The sequence below is a fragment of the Rhincodon typus genome, chromosome 27 (genome assembly GCF_021869965.1).
Source record: "Rhincodon typus isolate 14 chromosome 27, sRhiTyp1.1, whole genome shotgun sequence".
Lineage (NCBI taxonomy): Eukaryota > Metazoa > Chordata > Chondrichthyes > Orectolobiformes > Rhincodontidae > Rhincodon > Rhincodon typus.
The window spans coordinates 22,607,795-22,633,479 of NC_063358.1; the positions used below are offsets into that span (position 1 = coordinate 22,607,795).

The 25,685-nt window shown below is 40.0% G+C and overlaps 2 protein-coding genes across 2 annotated transcripts in view; one reads left to right on the plus strand and one right to left on the minus strand.

Annotated features, from left to right (window-relative positions):
- Positions 1–441: 441 nt before the first annotated feature.
- rrm2 (ribonucleotide reductase M2 polypeptide) lies at positions 442–15,061 on the minus strand. The gene is made up of 9 exons (XM_020514884.2): positions 14,981–15,061; positions 8,700–8,849; positions 7,852–7,968; positions 7,320–7,453; positions 5,679–5,773; positions 4,187–4,320; positions 1,825–1,929; positions 1,357–1,470; positions 442–711 (listed from the first exon to the last, which is right to left on the minus strand). The coding sequence occupies exons 1-9, from the start codon at positions 15,059–15,061 to the stop codon at positions 559–561; spliced, it is 1,083 nt and encodes a 360-aa protein (XP_020370473.1). The 3' UTR covers positions 442–558.
- Positions 15,062–23,569: 8,508 nt separating this feature from the next.
- stpg1 (sperm-tail PG-rich repeat containing 1) overlaps positions 23,570–25,685 on the plus strand; it is a 56,451-nt gene continuing 54,335 nt past the window's right edge. Inside the window, exon 1 of the mRNA XM_048613211.1 lies at positions 23,570–23,677. The gene's annotated coding sequence lies outside the window, so the exon portion shown is untranslated. The remainder of the gene's footprint in view (positions 23,678–25,685) is intronic.

Sequence of the window (25,685 nt, forward strand, 5' to 3'; positions counted from 1 at the left end):
AGTACTCTGCTGCCAAGTTGCAGGTGCAATTTGACACTAATCAGAAATCCCACCCTCATGAATTGACCCTGCCAATAAGGTTTCTGAACTTTGATCTTCTATCATGTGCGCACAAGCACTTCAGAAATCATGATAAGTTTATGTGCACAAGGAGGGATCTTTAAAATTTTGTTGTGTGACATGCACGATCAGAGTAGTTAACAGGTAGCTAAGATAAAGGGTCTAAGGCAATCATTTGGCTATAAAAAATGTAAGTAATAAAACAGAAGCTGGTAAATCATTTTAAATGGTTTGTTTTCAGCAGACTATAGTCAGCTCTATTATATTTCATAATCCATATTTAAAGCTAAATTTATTTGCTGCCTAAACAAAATAAAAAAGATTGGTGTACAAAATTACATGTGCTGCAGTACCTCCAGAAGTTCTTTCAAGGTCAGTTAAAATATACCAGCTATAAAAGTAATAGTCAAATGCTGCAACATAAGAGCTAGTCTCCGGTGCCCAAGGTTTTCACACTAATCGTGTTGTTGCTTCATTCCTGCAACAACATTTTAGAAACTAGAAGTCAGCATCCAGTGTAAAGTTGTTATCCTCTGCTTTTGACATCACACCCATTCTCTGATACTCAGCAACTCTCTTTTCAAAGAAATTGGTTTTCCCTTCCAGAGAAATATTTTCCATGAAGTCAAAAGGGTTTTCAGTTTTAAAGATCTGAAGAAATGGAAGAAAATAAATTAAAGCAGGCTATGTAGTTTAGTCCTTGTACAGCAGAAAAGGAGCAAAAACAAAATAGCTGCCAGAAAGCACTCATCGCTCAAGCACATCTCTACCTTCCTAACATTTGCAATTATATCACCTATATCCTCTGGATGGTCGCATGGAGCCAATAGTTATCAATTACAACTTAACCAAAAAACAAATCCCAAGTCACACAAAAAAAGGATTTTTATTTACAAACTTTTCCAATATGCTATTACTATTTTAAACTTATAAAAGGCATACAAATCTTGGTTCATTGAGTAATGGGTAAGATGACAGAGCAAAACAGTTGGATGTTCTCAAACATCTACATTTTTCCTATCAGTCAAGTGGTAATGAAGGTGGTTTAATTGTTCTCATTATTTTTCATTAGTTACATGAGGTAGAATATAGACATTAAGATTTCATCACAAACCTCTTTAGGTTGTTAAAGTTTTTGTACAGTGTTTTGTCAAATAGTGGATTTGGGCCTGAAAATAGGCAAACTTCCTCAGACATTAACTATACTGGAAGACAGCGGTGATTTACAGTATTTCCATAGCACAGACCTACATTTATTATTGTTCTGTAAAGCAAACAGCAGGCATGAATACTAACCTTACTGAAACCCAACTCCAATAGCAAGCGGTCAGCCACAAACTCAATGTAGTATTTCATCAGAGTGCAGTTCATTCCAATCAGGTCCACAGGGAGAGACTTAGTCACAAACTCCTGTCAAAAGAATAATGGAGTTTATGGCAGTTTGACAAGGACGAAAAGGTATACTTTGGCAATGGAAACGCTATAAAATCCTCGTACCATTCAAAAACCTCTTTAGTGCCCTTTGTCCAATAAACATATCTAAAATTTTTGAACTTTCAGCTAATAAAATTAATGTCGAATCTGTTCAGACCTGTTTAACCACCTGAAATTGGGAGGCACCCAGCAATAAATGGGTGGGATGAGGGAGAGAGAAAATAAAGAGAATAAAGGAGACATACTGCCAACTCCAGAAGGAGTGTTTGTCTTTGTTCTAAACATCCAGATAAAGTGTTAAAATAGTTTATTAAATCAATAGAGGTTTACCTGCTCAATCCTCACTGCTTCAGTGATAATTTCTCTGACTCTAGTTTCAGACGGTTTGTGAACCAAGTGTTTGAAGATCAGACAGGCAAAGTCACAGTGTAGACCCTGAAAAGAAAGAATGGCAACACCAAAACAAAGTCCCATAGGAATTCAGCAACATATAAGAAAACGAGAGTTCCTCTGAAATGAAAACCATGTTGCTATGAATGTATGCAAGGATTATCATAGACAACAAACCTGACAGACACTCAACAGGTCTGGCATCATAGGGATAGAGAGAGGCACAGGGTTAAGTTCTTCACAAACCTTAAATTACCTTGATTTTTCTCCAGATGCTGGCTGACTTCATTTGTGCAGCGATAGTGGGAACTGCCGATGCTGGAGAATCTGAGTTAACAAGGTGTAGAGCTGGATGAACACAGCAGGCCAAACAGCATCAGAGGAGCAGGAAAGCTGACGTTTCGGGTCTGGACGCTTCTTCAGAAATGGGGGAGGGAAAGGGGATTCCGAAATAAATAGGGAGAGAGGGGGAGGCGGATGGAAGATGGATAAAGGAGAAGATAGGTGGAGAGGAGACAGACAGGTCAAAGAGGTGGGGATGGAGCCAGTGAAGGTGAGTGCAGGTGGGGAGTTAGGATGGGGATAGGTCAGTCCAGGGAGGACGGACAGGTCAAGGAGGCGGGATGCGGCTGGTAGGTAGGAGGTGGGGGTGGGGCTTGAGGTGGGAGAAGTGGATAGGTGGGAGGAAGGACGGACGTCATTTGTGCAGCAATGTGTCTTTAAATTTCAGATTTTCCACTTCCACAAATGAGACAGAGAGAGACACACACACAATACACGTACGCTCTTCAGGCTTTTTGTTACCCTTTACAAACAAATCAAACCACTCACCTGATTTATACCAGCCTGCAGGAAATGCTGGATCTCTCAAACTGAATCTAAGACAGACATTCAACTCAAGTACCTAGTGATACCTGGTTGAGGCAGCTGTTTGTAAAGGGAGTTATTTTTGTTTAGCACCAAATTAACTGTATAACACTACTCTTGAAAGGTGCAAAACTCATCAAGATCAATTACCAGTGTCTGCATATTCAGAAGGTCCAAGAGCATAGAGTTAAAAATGCACAGTTTAAAAAATGTACTTGTGCAATTGATCAGAAAAAAGTGTTGCATCTTAGCTTTGATCAAAAAGGAAATTCTGTCCTCATTATACTAGCCAGAAGCCTAATGCTTCTGAACACTCAAATAACAGGCCTGATCTGACTGATGAAGTCAGATCCACAAGCTTTTCGGGCAAAACTGCATAAAATCAGCTCGAATGGACTGACCACCATGTTCACATGGTTGCAATTATAGACACCCCTGCCAGGGCCTGCTCTCTCAAATAGCTAAATATTTTCCATAGTTCCAGGGGAGGATTAAAAAAATGTCTTCAAAAGATGTTGAAGCTTTCTTTGAAGCTTGGCAGCATTGGCATTTATCCCGGAAGGTGTTTGCCTCTGGTCATTCGGAATGGCAACATAGTTCTCCATGTTACTCATCTAGAATTCTAACACTTTGAAATATAGAAGCAGAGCAGTGACAGAGAAAGGAAACAATTCCTTCACTTCAGATCCCACTATCTTATTGGATGTCTTGCCCCATGTATGCAAAGATTCATGTCTTCGGTCACATGAAAACCCATGGCAGAATCTCCTGACTGAGTAGTCATCATCCTCCAATTGAGGGACTGCTGATGCTTAGCAATAATGCACATCTTTACTACGAATACATGGTTCAAAGTTGCTAGAGGGGATTGAAGGAGTGGTCTTAAATGAATAACATTGGGAAATAAAGTCCATTACTGCCCTCATTCTGTACATTAACCCATTTCTTACCCTTTTCTGAGATTATTTCGCATTTTTTCCAGTTGTGTCTAAGCTAGGCATGACATGTTTAAATAAACAGGCTTGTTTGTTAAAATTAGGGACGATACATCCTGGATATTTTGCACAAGATCAAGTTACACTTGATAAGATCAATGGCCAATGGAAGCAGATTGTTCTGTGGTGCAAACAAGTTTAATATCTAGATAGAACTGTAACAGAATCACTGCCTCTCCTGTGAGGAATATACAATGCATTTAAAAGCCGTTAAAAAAAAGTCACTCCTGCAAGCCACAGATAATTTAAAACTGATTATCTATTCAACAAGCAGCAGCTGTAACCATAGCAATGTCATTGAAATAATCGGAGATTGTCTGCACTGACCAATTCACGCCAAATGGCAGGCAAACAACAAAAAAGACTTTCACCAGCTTGGGAATCGGTGTAATCATTGCTTTTCTGTAATCAGCATTTGCCCATGCTACATCAGTACTTACTTCATCCCTACTGATCAGTTCATTGGAGAAAGTCAGACCTGGCATCAACCCTCGTTTCTTCAACCAGAAAATAGCAGCAAAGGACCCAGAGAAAAAGATTCCCTCAACAGCAGCAAAGCTAACCACTCGTTCCCCTACGGTAGGATAACAAGTGAAAAAAATACACTTAAGATGGAGTAAGCAAGTTAGGTTCAAGCAGTTTGTACTCATGTGGCAATTAGAAATCACCAGTTAGAACCCAGATTGCCCCACTAAAGCTTCAGTCATCCCATCCATACAAAACTACAACACCACACTGTCAGGGAATGTATCACATAATGCAAAAAAAAAGAAAAATAGAGTAAAGAAAACATTTTTGTGAGATTCTAAACTTAAAAGTCCAACATTAAAGAAAATTATAGATACCATAATTTGTGCCAGCCTTCATATCTGAACAGTGAGTGATGCATTGACTTCAAATTTTCATTCTAAATGCATTAGTAGGCAAAGGCAAAACACACATTGGATTTTGAAAGATACATCTTAGAACAAACTGCTGTTTGTTCTATTAGCCAGTTCTAGAAAGTGACTAAGGATTCAGCCCATAAACTAATGATGAAGAAATCAAAGATATTGTCTTCAAGCTCTGTCACTATCTCCATTTCCTGGCCACCAACTATCACTCCCTTCAACCACCAAAAAAGGTGAATCACAGATTGCACCTTGGCATCCCACTGAACATGGTGTTGAGTTGTCAATCCCATATGTGCTGCATCAAGGCCAGCTGATAACATTGCCAGTCTCAGCTCATTTTCTGTCAAGACTCTTGTCCATGTTCTCATTACATCTGGACTTGACTATTCTAGTCTTTTCCTGGTCGACTGCTCATCATCTATATAAACTTAAACTCATCCAAAAACTCAGCTGTCAGTTTCCCAGCTCACTATTCAGTCAATGCTCTTGCGCTAATGTTTTCTATGCACCAACTCCAGTTCATTAATACATTCGATTCCCATGCTAGTTTAGAAAAACCTCCTTGGTTTTACCTTTCTATAGTTATTAACTTCAAGCCTTACAACTAAGATTGTGGTACTCAAATTTTGCTATTGACCAGAAGATGATACAGTACCAATAAACCCAGCTTAATTTGCTTCATTGAAACAAAGAAACTAAACAGATGAATAGGGATAGTAGGAACCGCTGATGCTGGAGAATCTGAGATAACAAGGTGTAGAGCTGGATGAACACAGCAGGCCAAGCAGCATCAGAGGAGCAGGAAAGCTGACGATTCAGGTCTGGACCCTTCAGAAGGGTCCACACCCGAAACAACAGCTTTCCTGCTTCTCTGATGCTGATTGGCCTGCTGCGTTCATCCAGCTCTACACCTTCTTATTTTAAACAGACGAATATCCTTGCAGTTTCATTGCTTCAAGGTATCAAAATCTTGATCATTTTATAATTAGTATCTTGTTAAAACTGTACAAGTTTTTCTTGAATTTGTTAGAACACATACCAAATGTAGATTCATGATCAGCAATCCATCGCAAGGCCCAGTCAGCCTTCTTTTTGATACACGGCATTGTTTCAATTGCATTAAACAAGAATTCCCTGAAAAGCAACATGAAGCCCATATTTAGATTAAGTTTACAATAGCTCATTGGTCTCCATTACAAGACAAGTGGACTTGACTTTAAGACATGACCATTTAGTTGCTATGGGTTTGTTGTGCAAGCTGATGTCACAGGCTGTTGGCAAGATATTGGCACATCAGCACCATACAGCAACAGGTCCATCCTCTTGACTAATCACTCCTGACAAACATAAGCCGCCTGGCGTCATGTCTGTACTAAAAGGCAAAGCAAGACAGAAGTACAGTAAGCCTGTAAATACTGAATGAAGTAGCAATGTGCAAAATATCAAGGCAAGGCAGAGATGTAGAAAGTATCAAAGCAAGCACAACGTGAGTGAGTGCTAAGCGATTGAGCAGAAGCCCCAAGACCACCCTGTTCTGATGCATGAGATAGGTACCTGTCCTCGCACACACAGTGGCCTGTCAGCAGCATTACATGTCAGGAATCAGTGAGCAACAAAGTGCAGTATTGAAGTGGGGGATCTGCCATGATATGGTGAGGCTGGACCATTTCCAATGCCAGTAAAAGGGAGAGAATGTACAACAGCATAACTAATGAGCGTGCAGACAATTATCCCAACTTGAAAGAGTTTGAGATCTTCATGGGAATACATGGGTTCATGGAAAGGTAATGTTGTGTCCAGCCAAGCGCACGTAACATTGTCTCAAGCCAACTTTCAAAATAGTTGTACATGACCAACCATCTGTCATACAAGATAATGTCTCTGATATTGAAAATTATATAATCAGACAATAACTAGAGATATATAATACATGATACATATCAACAGATAGCACAAAAGTGAAGCTACACTGTATGCTTATACAGGGACTAGGTCTGGTCATGTTATACGTCCAGAGTTGTCTTAAAGTTCAAAGATAAAATATTTTTGATGAGCACCCTTTTATATACTTAAAAAAACAGGTTTATTATTCCTCAAAAGAAAGAACAATTGTTGAATTATTCCACTGATCTCAAAGCCCATTATTTCTTGAAGACAGCAGGATGACATTGACATGTGATGCTCTAGTACAAAAGGTCTCCAATTTATTCACCACATTGTTGGCAGTTAGCCAACTATATACATCATATAATAGCAATCTCAGTGAGAATACAACCCAGACTGTATATGCAAGTCTGAGATGTCATTAATGTACATGGTTATTAATAAAGTTCCACATATCTGACTCAATATGAGCCTGACACTGGTATATGTTCAGTGGGCTAACAGAAAACCAAAGCACACCAAGAAAGACTTTCGGTATAAGGAATCCTATTAATCAATCCCCAATTGATTAGTGGCAGAGAATAATTGCACATTATGGGAAGGAAGAAGATGAACCATTTAGTTAAGCTGTATTATGGCTATTTCAAATAAGTATTTAGTTCACATGCATTGAAATCAGGGATGAATCCACTTCCATTTGAAGGGAGAACAAAACTGGATATTTTACCCTAAAAAAAATGCAAGAACCATAATGAAGATGGCAACAACAAAGTCCACATAACCCTTTACTTCCTACCTCTCACTAGGATCCTTGATATAGGCATCAATAAGAAGACTGTACATTTCAGAATGAACATTCTCCATGGCAATTTGGAAACCATAGAAACAACGAGCTTCAGTGACTTGGACCTCCTGACTGAATCGTTCCACCTGTAAAATGACATAAAAGCTAGCTCCAATATTCTCTCAGCAAGATAAACCAGGTCATCATCTTACAATAGACAAAGCAATTTGAATAAAATTTGGAAAGGGAGTCAGTACATTAAAATGCAAGCTCACATCTGGTCAAATTCCTTCACAATTGGAATCTTGTTTATAAGTAGGTAGAGAAAAACAAAAGTGTTTCTCAAAAAAAAACAAACGATGTACCAAATTACCTGCCCAACTACAGTGAAAGTATGTATCAAGTACTGCAAGAGCAGTACTAGACTTTGAACATAGAATCTTTTCCATTTAAATTGGTTCAAAACTTGTGCTCACGGCATAGATAATCATTAGACTGTTTTAAATTCTATTGAAACAATTTTCATATGCAAATACAGACTTACCAGATTCTCATTTACAATTCCATCACTCGCAGCGAAGAATGCCAGAACATGTGAGATAAAACGTTTTTCATTTGGTTTCAAAGAACCCCAGTGTGCCAAGTCCTTTGACAAGTCAACCTACAGAAACATAGCAGACATAAAATTATCAAGTGAATCTGCAATTGTAATCATCTCACACATTCAATACACACAAGCTACTCAAATAACTTGAGCACACCTACTAGTTGATACAAAAATTATACACAGAGGTTTGTTCTTAAATGTAAATACAAGTGCTCTTAAAAATTAAAAGAGATAGGATGGTACAGGATGTTAAATATTCAATCAATCCCCATAGACCAGGCGTACAATAATAGAATGTTGGACTCAGTACCTATTAGCCACTTTCCTTCTGCTAGTAGCTAAATAGAAAAGCAGGAGCTTTGGTAAAGTCTGGGAGCAGTCTCCATCTAACCTTTTGTCGAAACGGATGATACAAGCTCAACTAAATACCAGTCAGTCAGATTTAAAAGCAGAGTATTTGAGAGATTATCACCAGTAAATACAGTAGCTGAAGCAAATCTACTATTTATTTTCCAAAAATACTCTTCACTCATTAAATTTGTAAACAGTACATCCCAAAATCTCAACTGAATATGACAGGAAGTGCAATAAAATTTTAGCTCTTCTCTATATAGCATGTACCATCTGAAATCTCAATACAATTTTGATACTCTTGATACTCAATATATAGACATACAGGCCAAAGCACTCACAGTTTCCAACCCTTCAATGTAGAATGGCAGATCTACTATTATTGCAGAATAATAGTAGTTCTTCATTCTCAAAATAGTCTATAATTTATTTACCTCTTCTGCAGTCCAGAATGATGCTTCTGCCTTTTTGTACATCTGCCACATGTCATGGTATTGGATCGGAAAGATAACAAACCGATGGGGATTACACCGAAGTAAAGGCTCATCCTGAAGTTTTGCAGCTTCTGGATTTTTCAAATCAATCTACAAATTCAAAATTCAATTATGCAAATTGCTTATAAGAAATACACTTAAAAAGATTAGAACTCACTTTAACCAAAATAATCTATTGTAAATCACAGCTATGAACACGAAGGAAGTTTGTTGTTCAAGCACTCAGTACCAGATTAAAAGCACAATGAGACTCCTTCAGTTACATGGGGCTATACGTTCTAGGCTGGGAGATGAGCAGTTTGGCAGTGATTTACCATTAGCACTTGCAGTAAGGACATAAAGCTTCATTTTTATCTTCAAAGGAACTGGAGATTTCCTTATGACCACAAAGCTCCACAAAATGGTCTAGTAATTTCATTGGTCACCTCAAAATTGGAATTCCAAGTTTCCAAATTTCAAATTTGGAACTTGGACACCAGGTTGTCTGGCACCAGGCCAGGAGACTCTCCAAGTATCTTGCAACAGTGATGTTATCAAGGAGGAAATTAGCTGATCACATTCAGGTAGTTTCACATACAGCAAACTAGATCCCCTCACTTTTCAGCTTTGAATTGGAGAGTTAACAAAATAAGTTATGGAGACTAACATTGCCTTCTATTTTAATCCAAAATGTCAAATTAACTTCATTCTTATTTCAAAAGTGGGGAACTTATTTTAAAAAATTATTTGTGGGACATGGGCATTGCTGGCATTTATTGTCCATCCCTAGTTGCCTTTGAAAAGGTAGTGGTGAGCTGCCTTCTTGAATGCCCTGCAGTCCATGTGCTGTAGGTAGATCCACAATGCCCTTAGGGAGGGAATTCCAGGATTTTGACCTTATTTCGAATTTAAGAAGAAACTTGGCATTCCATAAATATACAGATGAGGGTATTATCAGTTATAAAGTTATTACAATATTGAACACAGCTACACCATTCAAGGGTACTGGGGTTAAAAGGATTTTGCAGTGAGACTAAAACCATAATATTGGAAACAGTTATTAAAGTTAAGAGACTAAGATGTGCAGTTGGGGGCAGAACAGCTGGATAATTTCAGAAACAAGTCTGGTGCTAACAATTGGAGATTATTTAAAACCCAACTCTGCACATATGCAATTGACCTTTGCTCAGACTGGCTATGTAAACACCCTTCCAGTCATCCATGTAACTAAATGCTTAACTTGCCTCGCAGTTATGATAGAAATTTGAATTGACAAAATTCACAAATGTATCATGTCATAAGTTTTTTTTAAATGACAATACATTTAAGAGATCACGTTCTGAATGGATTTAAGCAGCAAGTCAGGTTGAGGTACTTGGCAAACTATAAAGTAAAATAAAAGCAATGCCAGTGGGTCTCTGGCTTTGTTCATGCAAAAGCGACAAATAAAAACTTTGTACAAAGGCAAAATATTGAAGAAGCTGGAAATCTGAAGTAAAACCAAAACGTTGGAAAACTCAGCAGGTCTGAAAGCATCTCTGGATAAATAGATTGACATTGAGTCTGATGACTGTCATTCTGAAAAGGAGTCATAACTGGCCTCAAAACATTAATTATTTCTCCACAGATGCTGTCAGATCTGCTGACTTTTCCACCAATTTAGTAAATAAAAATGCCTTTACCACTGATCTCTCACTGTTAAATTATTCTTTCTCACAACACAGTCATGTTATTCATTGAGTCTTGCGTTTTACACACAGCTACTCACAGTACTTACAATTATTAAAAGTAATGGATTGTGTTTTAAAACCCATCAAGTTCACCGATGTTTGAGGAAGGTAATCTGCCCTGGTTAACCTATCTGGCCTATGCATAGCTCCAAATGTACAGCAATGTAGTGTACTCTCAACAGCCCTCTGGAATGATCATGCAAACCACTCAGCAGGTAAGATTAGGGACGGGCAATAATTGCTGACCTTGCCAGCAATATTCACATCCTTTGATACAAAAAAGGAGAAAAAGCCAATTTCCTTCTTGCACAGGCATCACTGTGAAAAAAAATAAAATACTACAGAGGCGAAAGATATGAAATGATATTTTGAAGCACTAACAATATTCAGCATGTTTGGCAACATCTGAGGGGACAGAGGGAAGTTAAAGTACTAAGAGAACAGAATTGGAGAAGTACAGGGGTTGACAGCAGGAAGAGGTTAGAATGGTAGGGAGCCATGAAACTATGGAGGTGTTGGAAGAGGGTGAGAATTTTACAATTGAGGCACCATAGGTTTGGGCATCAGTGTTGGTCAGTCACTACTGAAGTGAGACCTCAAGCTAAGGTACAGGTAGAATTTTGGATGAGCTAAAGTGTACAGAGGGTGGAAACAGACTTGGAGAACATCAGTTCTACACAGGACAAAGGCTAAAACATATGAAAGGTCCAGTAGCACATAACTGAGCTGAAGCAGGGGAAAAATCAGGTGGAGGTTATGATAGTGGAAGTAAGGCATTTGGATTGGCTGGAGAGGCAATTGGAGTCACTGAGGATCATACAGGAGGCACAGAGTGTGTGATGATTAGTAACTTTAGAGAGGTAGTCATACTGCAAGTTCAGTCAGACAGATAGGTGACTGTAATGAGAGGTAGGAAAGTAGTGCAGGAGTCTCCTTTGGCTATTCCTGTTTCAAATAGTTTTCCCATTTTGGGTACTATTGAGGGGTATGGTCTCTCAGAGGGAAATAGAAGTGGCAGCCAGATCTTGGGCACCAAGAATGAATCGTCTGTTAAGTGGCGTTTGTCAAGCTTCAAACGAGTAATTTTTATAGGGGAATGTCCACTCTGGGGCGCAGACAGGAAATTCTGCAGTTGTGAGCAACAATTCAGAATGGTAAGCTGCCTCCCTAGTTCCAGGGTCAAGGACATCTCAAGCAGTTGCAGCATATTGTCAAAGGGAGAGAGAGAGAAGCCAGAAATTATTGTACACATTGGTAAGAATGACATTGTTAGGGAAAAGGTTGAGGCTTTGCAGAGTGAATATAGGAAGTTAGGTAGGAGATTAAAGAGCAGAACGTCAAAAGATCGTAATCTCTGGATTACTTCGGATGCCACATGCTAGTGAGAATAGGAAGAAGATCAAAGGGCAGATATATCAATGGCTGAAGAGATGGTGCAGTGAGCAAGGATTCAGATTTTTAGATCATTGGGATCTCTTCTGGGGCACAAGAGACCTGTTCAAAGGGATGGTTTTCACCTGAACTGGAAGGGGACCAATATCGTGACAGGGAGACTTGCTAGATCTATTCAGAGGCTGAGGTAACTCTGAAGAATTAAACTGTATTTATTTCAATGCAAGAGATCTGACAAGTGAGGCAGATTAACTCAGGGCACGTATGGAAACATGGCACTAGGACATCATAGCTATTACAGAAACATAGCTGAAGGGCAACAGGACTGGCGGCTCAATGTTCTGGGGTTTAGAGACTATTGGAGGATAGTAGGGGAGGCAAAAGAGGAGGAGGCATTTGATTAAGGAAAACATCGCTGCTGTACTTAGAGAAGATATTCCGAGGGATTGTCCAGTGAAGCTATGTGTATGGACCTCAGAAATAAGAAGGGGATAATCACCTTGATGGGATTGTACTTTAGGCCCCCCAACAGTCAGTGGGGAACTGAGGATCAAGCATGTAGAGTGAACTCAGATATATGTAAGAGTAATAAGATTATAATAGTGGGGGATTTTAGTTTTCCAAACAAAGATTGGGGCTGCCGTAGTGTGAAGGGCTTGGATGGTGAGGAATTTGTTAAATGTGTTCAAAAAATTTTCTTTATCAAAATGTAGATTTAGCTATTAGAGAAGGAGCAAAACTTGACTTTGACTTGGAAATAAGGCAGGGCAATTGACTGAACTGTTATTGGAGGAAGCACTGTGGGACCAGTGATCATAATTCAATTAGTTTTGAAATAGTTATGGAAAAAGATATGCCCTGTATAAAAGTTAAAGTTCGAAACTGGATTAAGGCAGATTTTGATAGTATGAGACAGTAACTTTTAAAAGTTAATTGGAGTAGGCTGTTTGCAGGCAAAGGGACGACTAGCAAGTGGGAAGCTTTGAAAATTGAGATAACGAGAGTTCAGAGGCAATATGTTCCTGTTAGAGTGAAGGGTGAGGCTGGGAGAAGTAGGGAACAATGGATGAATAAAGATATTGAGGCTCTGATCAAGAACAAGAAGGAAGCATATGTTAGGTATAGAGAACTGGGATCAAGTGAATCTCTTGAAGAGTGTAAGGGATGTAACGGCATTCTTAAGAGGGAAATCAGGAGGGCGAAAAGGGGACATGAGCTAGCCTTGGCAGATAGGGTTAAGGATAATCCAAAGAGATTCTACAAGTACATTAAGTGCAAAGACCAACAAGGGAGAGAAAGGGCACCTTAAAGATCAATGAGGCCATCTATGTGTGGATCCACAAAAGACAAGAGTGATACTACAGGAATATTTTGCATCAGTTTTTACTGTAGAGAAGGACATGGAGGCTAGGGAACTCAGGAAATAAACATTGGTGTTTTGAAAAGAGTCTCCAATACAGAAGAGAAGATTCTGGAGTTCTGAAAAATAAACATAAAGATGGATAAATCTCCAGGACCTGATCAATTGTATCCCAGGATGTTGTAGAAAGCTTGGAAAGAAATTGTCGGGCTCCTTGCAGAGATATTTGTGATATCTACAGCTATGGGTGAGGTGCTGGAGGACTGGAGGTTGGCTAATGTTGTGTCTTTATTTTAAAAAGCCTGTAAGAAGAAGCCTGAGAATGATAGACCATGGAGTCTGACATTAGAGGTGGGTAAGTTGTTGGAGGGGATTCTGAGAGACAGGATTTACATACATTTGGAAAAGCAAGGACTGATTAGGGATAGTCAGCATGGTTTTGTGCGTGGGAAATTGTGTCTCACAACCTGATTGAGTTTTTTTGAGGACATGAGCAAAAAGACAGATGAGGGCAAAGCAGTAGATATTGTCTACATGGACTTTAGTAAGGTCTTTGACAGGATTCCGCATAGTAGACTGGTTCGTAAAGTTAAATCACATGGGATTCAGGGACAGCTTTCCAATTGTATACAAAATTGGCATGATAGTAGGAGACAGAGGGTGGTGTTGGAGAGTTGATTTTTGGATTGGAGGCATGTAACCAATGATGCTCTACAGGGATCAGTGCTGGGTCCACTGTTGCTTGTCATTTATGTAAACTATTTGGATGAGAATTTAGGAGGCATGGTAATTAAGTGTGTGGAAGCTAGGACGTTGAGGGGTGACCTTACAGAGGCTTTTAAATCATGACTGTCATAGATAAGGTGAATAACAAAGGTCTTTCTTTAGGGTGAGGGAGTTCAAAACTAGGAGGCGTATTTTTCAGACTAGAGGAGAAAGGGTTTAAAAGGAACCCAAGGGGCAAGTTTTTCACACAGAAGGTGGTTGGTATGTGGGATGAATTGCCAGAGGAAGTGGTAGATGCAGGTACAGTCACAACATTTAAAAGATATTTGGACAGGTACATGAATAGGAAAGGTATAGAGGGGTATGGACCAAATACAGGCAAAGTGGGACTAGTTTAGTTTGGGAAACTTGGTCGGCATGGAAGAGTTGGACCGAAAGGTCTGTTTCCGCGCTGTGTGATTCTTTGACTGTAGGCAATCTTGATGTGGAGCGCTGGAGCCGCTCGATTCCTGATGTCACATAGTTATTGCAGATTAATGAGCCAAAATTAAAAATTCATTCCACTACAACTTTCTATACTCAACAGCCAAGATTTAAAATGAAATACGGCTAGACATTTTAAAGATACGCTGAGAGCAAACATCTCAGGAGGACTGCTGAAAGAAAACCGAGTTCGTCTCCCACTTCTTGCACTCCCTTTATATTAAAAAAATTGGACTTTAGAAACAATTGCACAAGAGAAACCTCACGGGACTCTTCTTTCCCAAGTTACATACCAGAAAAGTACAGCAACATGATCCAAAATGAGCTCACTTTCACCCAGAACAAAATCACAAGTTCCAACCCACTGCATCTTAAAACATGTTAAATCTGTTCACGCTGATTTTGACTGTAGACACAAAGTTCCGATCTTCGCCCGCGGTGTAGAGAGTTCACTGCTCTCAGTTACAAAGTATTTATAAACGTATCAGTTCTGGTCATATTCACCAACACAGCATCATATCTGGTGGGTTTTTGATTTGATTCAATCTTACCCTGTGTTTTTCTTCAGCAAGAGATTTGGAAGGACAAACGGAGATTTCACTTTGTGGGCTCAGGTGAACTGGAGTAGACATTACAGGGCTTTATAACCACAGCTCTCTACAAAGTAAAACGTTTGGATAGTTTGATAATTTCTCTCTCACATACAAAAAAAAAGCGCTGAACAACAATGCCTACAAATCAATTAACTCCCCTCCACCGTTATTTAAAAGTGTCCAATGCTTTCTGCTAATCTCTTTAGCACTTTTAAATGTTCCCGCGCAGAGTCTGTCCAACATCTATCCCTGCCCCCAAGCAGCACTACAACCAATAGGACCCACTCTCCATTCTACAACGACATAGCGCTTGTCTTTCTTTCTCAATGATTGTGAAGCGGGGAATTGTTACACTAAACTCTACTGCCACCGTAGTGTCAATACTGTTCGTAATCAGCTTGATCCCTAAATGGGGGAACATTTTAATCAGCAAAACAAAAGGGCAGGGGCGAACAAATTAGAGAAAAAAAATACTAAAAGAACTGCGGATGATTGAAATCAGAAACAAAAACAGAAATTGCTGGAAAAGCTCAGCAGGTCTGGCAGCATCTGTGGAGAGAAATCGGAGTTAACGTTCCTCAGAACTGACGGTGGCTGGGAAAATGTCTGTTTATATGCAGAAGACAGGGTTGGAAGGGTGTAAGGAGTAAAGTGGGAATAGAGCCCAGAGACAGAGAGAACAGTAGGACAAATCTTTTTACGAGTTTGAAGAGCTATTAATGCGGACTGTTAGTGGCTAACAATGGATTGTGTGTAGTAGCAGTCTATGTAATAACAAGGGGGTATAGGTAAGGCCATGGAAGAGCTCAAACCCTAAAGTTATTGAACTCAATATTGAGTCCAGAAGGCTGCAGCGTCCCCCAGGCAGAAACTGAGGTGCTGTTCTCCCAGCTTGCAGTGAACTTCACTGGGGCGAACAAATTAGATTTGGTAAGGGCAACACTTGTACTTAATTATAAATGCCCGGATAGGACGGCAAATCGCTCTTTACATACAGTCTGCAGCGTTCAAACGGATCATTGGGCTCCCTCGATGTGCAATGATGTTGGATGGCACTTGTGGTGCAGTGGTTGTGTCCCCACCACTCTGCCCTCAGAGTGCCTTTGTGGTATTTTCTTTGGCCTTCCGGGCTACTCGCCGTTTGAGAGTTGGCAAAACAGAACCGCTTGGGAAAGACACTTTTCAGCCATCTGGACTAATTGACCAGCCTATTGATGTTGTGGGAGGTTTGGCTGGATGCTTGTAGACTTGGCTTCAAGAACAAGTTAACCCAGTCCTTCCACTAAATCCAGAAAATGCATTAAAGACATTGCTGATGAAATTTCTCTAGTGTTTTGTGTGTGGCTAATGCACAGTCCAGCTCTTGTTGCAGTACAGGAGTGCAGTGATCACAACTGCTCTGTACAGGAGCACTCTTGTTGACTAGTGTGTAGATGATTGAACAGGCACAGCTGATCCAGTGTTGTATATCCTGGTCAATGGTAGCCTTTTGAGAAAGGTAACTATCAAGTTATGAGAAATCCATAAGAATGGATTAAGAAATAAGAAAGAAATAGAAAGAAATAGAAGCAGGAGTAAGCAATCTGGCCATTGAGCCTGCACCGCCATTCAATAACATCTGGCTGATCTTTTCATGGATTAAGCTTCACTTACCAGCCCACTCACCATTACCTAATTCCTTTACTTTTCAAAAATCTATCTTTGCCTTAAAAACATTCAATGAGGTAGCATCAACTATTTCACTTGGCAGAGAATTCTACAGATTCATAACCCTTTGGGTGAAGAAGTTCCTCCTCAACTCAGTCCTAAATCTGGTCCCCCTTATTTTGAAACTATGCCCCTAATTCTAGTTTCACCCTCCAGTGGAAACAACCTCCTTGCTTCTATCCTATCTAGTCCCTTCATAATTTTATATGTTTCTATGAGATCCCCCCTCATGCTTCTTCATTCCAATGAGTACAGTCCCAGTCTACGCAATCTCTCCTCATAAGGCAACTTCTCAACCTAGTGAACCTCCTCTGCACCCCCTCCAGTGCCAGTACATCCTTTCTCAAGTAAGGAGATGAAAACTGTAGTCAACATGTTCCAGACAGTCTGCTTCAACATAGTTATGAGGGGGAATATTTGACTGAGCAGGTCAGGATTGATCCTCTTTTAGTAGCAAATTTAAACTTAAGTGCTGCAAATAGCAAAATAAACATTCTCTTAAAATTAAACAAATTTACTATTTTTATTTCAGAAAAATAAAGAAAACAATTGTGTGACAATATGTTTTATGATAATGTGTAGGATCAGAATTACCTACATTTAAGAATAGTCAAACTCTCAATGTGTTCATGGAAATTAATCTCTTAGGATATTTGCTCCCTTATACACTAACTGTTTATTTCCCCTAAAAAATACTTTGTTTTTCAAAAAATTTCATTCATTGAACATAGTTATCACTGAGAAGGCCAGGATTTATTGCCCATCTTTAATTGCCCTTGAGAAGATAGAAATGATCCGGTTTGCACTGCTGACATCATGTTGTGAGGGTACTCTCACAGTGCTATTTGGGAGATCCAGGATTTTGACTCAACAATGATGAAGGAGTAGCAATTTAGCTCCAAGTGTGGATAATGTGTGCATTGGAGGGGAAATTGCAGTTGGTGGTGTTCACATACACCTGCTTTCTTTGTCCTTCTAGGTTCATATGTTGTGGGTTTGAGAATTGCTGGTGAAGTAGTTTTCACGCATTACTTCAGTGCACCTTGTGCATGGCACACACTGCAGAAACAATACATCAGTGTTTGTGGTGGCGGTAAATACATAAGGTAGTGGATGGCATGGTACTCAAGTATGCTGCTTTATCCTGGATGGTGTTGAGAATATTTAATGCTGTTGGAACCATACACATCCAGACAAGTGGAGAGGATTCACCAAACTCATTATTTCTGCTTGTGAATATTGCGAAGGTTGTGGGAAATCATGATGGGAGTCATATGCTGCACAATTACCCACCGGCTTTCATCCCCATAGATTTATATAGTTTCTCCAGTTAAGATTTTGGTCAATGGTCTTTCTGCAGGTTAAGACACATAGGAATAGCAGGAGGCAAAGTGGCCCATCGAGTCTGCTCTGCCATTCAGTGAGATCATGGCTGATCTGTTAATCCTCAACCCTTTACCTGTCTTATTCCCCTACTCCTTGTTTGCATGGCACATGTAGTGAAAATATTACTCGCCACTTGTCAGGCTACACCTGGATGTTTTCCAGTTCTTGCTGATGTGGTCACAGACTGTTTCAATATCTGAGGAGCTGTGAATGAAACTGAACACTGTGTAAACATCAGTGAACATGCAACTTATCTACTTGTGGCGTTTCTTGGGGGATTGATACAATGGAGTGGCTTGGTGGTCAACCACATTACTGTGGGTCTTTTACAACGGTCTCTCACTAGTCTTATTACTCCATGGGACAGAGATAGATTTAATTGCTGAACCTAATTCCTGTTATGAACAATCAAATGCTTCAATATTATTAGACTTAGATTTAAAAAGATTGATCAATTAGGTTTCTTTATTAAACATTATTGTTTAACAAAGCCATTCAGTGAAGATGCAAAAGTGGTTAGCACACCATTCATAATATGAAAATATGAATGTTTATCCCTATAAATAATCCAAACATACACAAATCAACTAGATAAAGACAACAAAAAAGACATTTTTCTCTGTGGAGATTCACTTTGGGGAGATTCGCTGTAGTCAATGATATTTAATTCTTGACGGTAGAAGAAAGAGAAAGTACAGAATTTTCAGATTGTTGTCAATCTCACATTCTGGCATACCTAGATTGCTCATGTGCAGCTGTTTCTGAGATCTTGGTAGGTGCAACTTATTCAGGAAATACAATATCAAGAAGTCTTCCAGACGCTGTTCTCGAGGCAGTCAGGTTTCACACTGGACTCACAACAAGGAGTTTCAGAAGCAGGAGAGCCATGAGGCAGTCAGCCTTTTTATAACAGGCCTTTTCCCCCAACTGAAAACTGAACAATTTCCAAGCAAAACACCAGTCAAACAAGGCGGACATAAAAGCCCAAGCAGTTGATTTCTAAGAAGTGAGTGCAAGCAAGTAACTAAAGTCTCAGACGTGTCTTTTAATAAAAAGTTCCAACACAATCTTTCAGTGACCCCTTTTAAAGAAAATATCCAGATATCTTCACATAACTTAAAATAAATTAACTTCTTCACAATCCTTCAAAGTTACATGTCCTCAAAAAATATTAAAATGGAAGCTTTCATAACAAGTCATATTTAGGGTAGACCAGGAAAGGATGGTAGACTTTCTTCCCTAAAGGGCATTAATAACCAAATGGGTCTACAACAAACCATTATTAATCTTTTTGATTCCAGATCTAATTTATTAATGGAATTTAAATTCTCTAGCTGTTGCTATAGGGTTAAAACTCATGTCTCTATATCGTCGGTCTAGGCCCCTGGATTAGTTGCACTGTAAATATAATCATGATCATCATGGTTAAAATGCCATTGATTGCACCAATGCTATGTTTACACTACAAATGCAGCGTTAATAATTGTGCAAAGTAAACACGCCAGCATTGATAGAACATTCCTAAATTGGCATAGAGAAGTCAATCTGGGCATGCAGTTTGGGAATGATCTCAATGCTTTGAAAGGCTGCAATGGAGATTTACTAGAATGATGCCAAGAATGAGTGACTCTAGTTATTTTTAGAGACTAGAGAAACTCATTGGAGCAGCAGGGACAATTGAGATTTGAGACCGAGTAAGGAGAAACCGTTTCCAGTGGTAGAGGAGTCAGTAACTAAAAACACAGGATAATGGCGATTTTTCTTTGTTTTTGTTTGTTCTTGGGAAGGGGCATCACTGGCTAAGCCAGCAGTTATTGCTCATCCCTAAATTCCCTGGAGATGGCAATGGAAAGCTGGTGATTGCTAGGAAAAAAAGGGGGTGATTTGAGGTAACAAGGAGTAGAGCTGGATGAACACAGCAGGCCAAGCAGCATCATAGGAGCAGGAAGGCTGACGTTTCAGGCCTAGACCCTTCATCAGAAAGGAACTGTTTCTCTTCCGTAGGATAATGTGATCTGGAAGTCAGATGGGGGCAGCATATTCAGTAAAATGGGACTTGGATATCTGTTTTAAAGGAGAAAAACATACCCCGTGGGAAAGAGGAGGTAGGATGCGATTAACCAGATCATTCTGCCAACACAGACACCATGAGCTGATTGGCCTTCTACGTTGTAGCATTCTATGTCAGCAAAGTAAATAGATGTGTATTTCATTGTATTATCATACAGTCATAGAGCAAGGAAACAGACTCTTCAATCCAACTCGTTTGCCCCAACCAGATATCTCAATCTGACCAAGTCCCATTTGCCAGCATTTGGCCATATCCCTCTAAACTTGTTCTACTCGTGTATACCTTGTAAATGTCGCAATTGTACCAGTCTCCACCACATCCTTTGGCAGCTCTTTCCATACACGCACCACCATCTGTGTGAAAAAGTTACCCCTCAGATCTTTTTTAAATCTTGCCCCTTCGCCTTAAACTCACGCCCTCTAGTTTTGGACTCCCCTGACCCAGGAAAAACACCTTGGCTATTCACTCTATCCATGCCCATCATGACTTTATAAGCCTCTCTAAGGCTACCCCTCAGCCCCCAGTGCTCCAAGGAAAAAAGTTGAACCTATTCAGTCTCTCCCTTTAACTCAAATCCTCCAACCTTGAAACATCCTTGTAAGTCATTTGTGCATCCTCTCAGGTTTAACAACATCCAATAGTAGGGAGACCAGAATTGTCACAGTATTCTAAAAGTGGCCTCACCAATGTCCTGTACAGCCACAACATGAAGTCCCAACTCCTATACTCAATGTTCCGATCAATGAAGGCAAGTGTGCAAAACACCTTACTCACCACCCTGTAAACCTACAACTCCACTTTCAAGGAACTATCCACCTACACCCCTAGATCTCTTTGTTTGGCAACACTCCCCAAGGCCCTATCATTTACTGTATAAGTCCTGCCCTGGTTTATCTTAAGAAAATGCAAAACCTCACATTCATCTAAATTAAACTCCATCTGCCACTCCTCGGCCCATGGGCCCATCTGATCAAGATCCTGTTGTATTCTAAGGTAACCTTATTCACTGTCCACTACACCTCTATTTTGGTGTCATATGCAAACTTACTAAGCATGCCTCCTGTATTTATATCCAAATCATTTATATGAACAATGAAAAGCAATGGACCCTTCAGCGATCCTTGCAGAACACCGCTGGTCACAGGCCTCCAGTCTGAAAAGCAACTCTCTGCCACACCCTCTGCCTCCTACCTTCAAGCCAATTTTGTATGCAATTGGCTAGTTCCCCCTGGATCTACCATGTGGAACCTTGTTGAACACTTTGCTGAAGCCCATATTATAGACAACATCTGCCACCTTGCCTTCATCCATCTTCTTTGTCACCTCTTCAAAACACTCAGTCAAGTTTGTCAGACATGATTTCACACGGACAAAGCCAAGTTGACTATCCATAATCAGTCCTTGCCTTTCCAAATGCATGTATATCCTGTCCCTCAGTTTCCCCTCCGACCACTTACCCCCCTCCATCCCAGTGACATAAGGCTCACTGGTCTATAGTTCCCTGGCTTTTCCTTACAGCATTTCTCAAATAATGGCCTCACATTAGCCAATCTCCAGTCTTCCGGCACCTCACCTGTGATTGTCGATGATACAAATATCTCAGCAAGGGGCCCAGCAATCTCTTGCCTACCTCCCGACAAAGTCCTGAGAAACACCTGATCAGGTCCTGGGGATTTATCTACCTTTATGCATTTTAACACCTGCAGCACCTCCTCTTCTGTAATCTGAACTCTTTACAAAACATCACTATTTATTTCCCCAAGTTCCCTAGCTTCCATGTCCTTTTCCACAATAAATGCTGACACAACATACTTGTTTAGTATCTCACTCTTCTCCTGTGGTTCCACACATAGACAGCCGTGTTTGATCTTTAAGGGGCCCTATTCTGTCCCTAGTTACTCTTTTGCCCTTGATGTACTTACAGAATCTATTTGGATTTTCCTTAACTCTAATGCCAAAGCTATCTCATATCCCCTTTTTTGCTTTCCTGATTTCCCTCTTAAGTCCTACCCCCTTAGGGTCATGGTGGCTCAGTGGTTAGCATGGCTGCCTCACAGCAGCAGGGACCTGGGTTCAATTCCACCCTTGAGTGACTGTGTGGAATTTAGACAATCGCCCTGTGTCTGCATGGGCTTCATCTGGGTGCTCAGTTTTCTTCCCACTGTCCAAAGATGTATGGGTTAGGTGGATTGGCTATGCTAAATTGCCATTGAGTTCAGGAATGAATGGGTTAGATGGATAAGCCATGGGAGGTACAAGGTGTGGGCTGGGTGGGATACTCTTTGGAGAGTTGGTGTAGATTGGATGGGCCAAGTGCCTTTCTTCTGCACTGTAGGGATTGTGTGATACTTCCCTTATACTCAACCTCTGCCGTGTATACCTGACATATGCCTCCTCCTTTTTATTGACCACAGCCTCAATTTCTCTACACATCCCCAACATTCCACACTTAGCAGCCTTGCCCTTCATACTAACAGGAACATACTGTCTCTGAACTCTCACTGTCTCATTTTTTAAAGCCTCCCACTTCCCAACCATCTCTTTACCTGCGAATAGCCTCGCCCAATCAACTTTTGAAAATTCCTTTTTAATACTGCCAAAATTGGTCTTACTCCAATTTAGAACTTTAACTTTTTGATCAGTTCTATCCTTTCCCATAACTATTTTAAAACTGATACAATTATGATCATTTGTCCCAAAGTGCTTCCCCCAACACCTCAGTCACTTGGTCTGCCTTGTTTCCCAACAGAAGGTCGATTATTGCTCCTTCTCTAACAGGAACATCCTCATATTGAATGAGTCATACAGCATGGAAACAGACCCTTCAATCCAACCAATCCATGTCGGCCATAGTCCCAAACTAAACTAGTCTCACCTGGCTGTGCTTGGCCCATATCCGTCCAAACATTTCTTAATCGTGTACTTATCCAAATGTCTTTTAAATGTTGTAATGTACCTGCATCTTAACAATTTCCTCCCCATCCATGCCCTTAACACTATGACAGTCCCAGTTTACGTTTGGAAAGTTAAAATCCCCTGTATCTGAAATCTCCTTAAAAATTTGCTCCTCAACTTTCCACTGACTATGGGGGTGGGGCGGTGGAGGGGCTAAATACAGTCCCAACAAGGTCACGTCCCTTTCTTACTTCTCAGTTCAATCCATATAACTTCACTGGACGATATCATTTCAGTCGTAACCGAAAATAAAAAGGATTCGCATTCCTTTTATACTGCTCGACATTAGTCAGCTTTAATCCCAGTAATGAACAAGCTGATTTGTTGGAGACAGGGCGCTATTTCACGTACTCCAGTAGGAAAGCAACACACTATTGTCTTAATAACAATAAATGTTGGCGGGGCGGTGGGGGGAGGGTTGGAATGACTGGCAACATAGTTGCCTTGGAGACCAATATAAACAATCAGTTGCTGTCGCGATATGAAGAGGAGCCCGAGTATGGGAGTAAAAGACCAGCTTGGGCAAAAGGTTCCAGGTAAGAGAGTTTCCACCGTTAGAGCGGTGGGGCTGGTATTGGGAGAAAATGAAACTCGTTTATTCTGTGAATTTCCGACGGTTCAGTCTCTGGCGAGGTTTTAATTTTAGGAGGCACAGGTGCTCAAGCGAGCAGCATGTTATCGATTTTTTTTTACAAAACTAACACTTTTAGAAATACATAAATAATTCAGTGGAGATAATTCAATGGTTTTGTGTATCAAAATAAGAGCATATCTAGTTGTTTTACTTGTTACCCACAATTTTTTCTCCCCCTTTCCGTAGAATTTGACTCCTAACGATCCTAAAATATTTATCAATGTGAAGGTCATTTAGCCCATCTTAATGCTTCTATCCCGTGCACACCTACATCTCTACCTTTGCTGCACTGTACATTCCTAAATAATTCCATTGCTTTTGCCTCTCACCCAATCTGTGACACATATTGATCACTCTGAATAGAAAAGACCCTCCCTAACATCAATCTTCATGTTACTTATTATTATTTTGAACCCATAACTCCTGTCCTACTTCCTGTTGTGCTATTTTCCAAGATATTCTCCAGTCTCCTCTCCTGTCATTTCTAACCCAAATTGCAGCCAGAAGGCACATCACCATTCAGAGATGCAGTCTGCTTTAAATGGTCGAGGCTAGCCTTAAGTGGTGCTATCTACACGAAAGTCTGAGACCTGTGCTGCAGTATGCACTCACTCCATAGTTCACTGAGCATTGGGTTGTGTGCACAATAAGTATAATTAGCAGGCAGCATGAAATTTGCATACTGTCTGCATTATTTTAAGTCATGCATGCTGATCAAATATTGAGATTTTTGCAAGCTAACCAATTCTGCCCCCCAAAACCCTGGAAATGGCAAAAGAAAAATTGAAATCACTTTAAGCCACATTGCCTGAAAGTCTAATGGTGCATTTCACCTACTTACTGTTCAGGCCCATTATCATCATTATTCCTCACTCTGTCTGCATTCGAACAATCTATAGTCTGCATTATTGACCCTCGTTCAAGGACTGCTCAATGACACAATGCTTTATTCCTAATCTCTGGAGGTTGCAGTAGCCAAAGTGACATCCTTCATTGATCTAAGCATTATGAAACACTTAGAAAAAAAAGCATTCTAATTCTGCTCTTTGTACTGCTGCAAGTTTGAAACCACACGTAACATCACGCCATTCATGCTGACCTCTTTTGTGCTTTTAGCACTGCCAAAATCAAGCTGTTATACTGCAGTCTGAATCATGCTTTTTATCAAAACCAACTATAAATTTTCTTCATTAAAACAGAGACAGTTAGAAATGTAAAAGCTCAAACATCTGTCTGAGGAAAAAAAACTTTTTGTAAACAATTTTACAGCACTTCTGCAAAAGCGACATCACGGTATTAGGAACTCTTACTGCTGAATCATAGGGAAAGTCCCATTGAGCAGTTCATGCAGCTGCAAGCAGCCAGTTTTAGAGTGGTTCTTCTATTGGTTGTTGTGTAGTCAGAAGAGACCAAAATAATTCAAAAAAGGAATCTATTTTCTTACATTTAAAGAAGAATGAAGTTGCACTTAATTTTTTAAAAATGATTTCAGAAATTATTTCAGGCAGTGATGTTGTTTTCCTAGGTCTGAGACACAATTGTAATGATTTTACATGAAGGTACAAACAATATTGGCCTAGACTTTGCTGCATCTGTTTTATGTCATTTCAAAAGAAGCAACAGTTAGCTTTCTAATGGCAGCTTTCATGATCTCAGTAAATCCTAAGGTGTGTCATAGCCTAGGATGTGCTGTTGAGGTGTCATCACTGTTTATATGTAAAGAAATGCAGCAGATAATTTTGTGGGCAGCAATGTCCTTCTGACCAGCAATCTGATACTGACCAGATAATCTAATTGTCCAATAGGTTGGGGCATGTGTGCGGGTACATTCCGTACCAACAATGAGATACCTCATTGTTGAAGGCAAAAGCAAACGCATGCTTTTAAACGCACACTTTTAAACTTTTTAT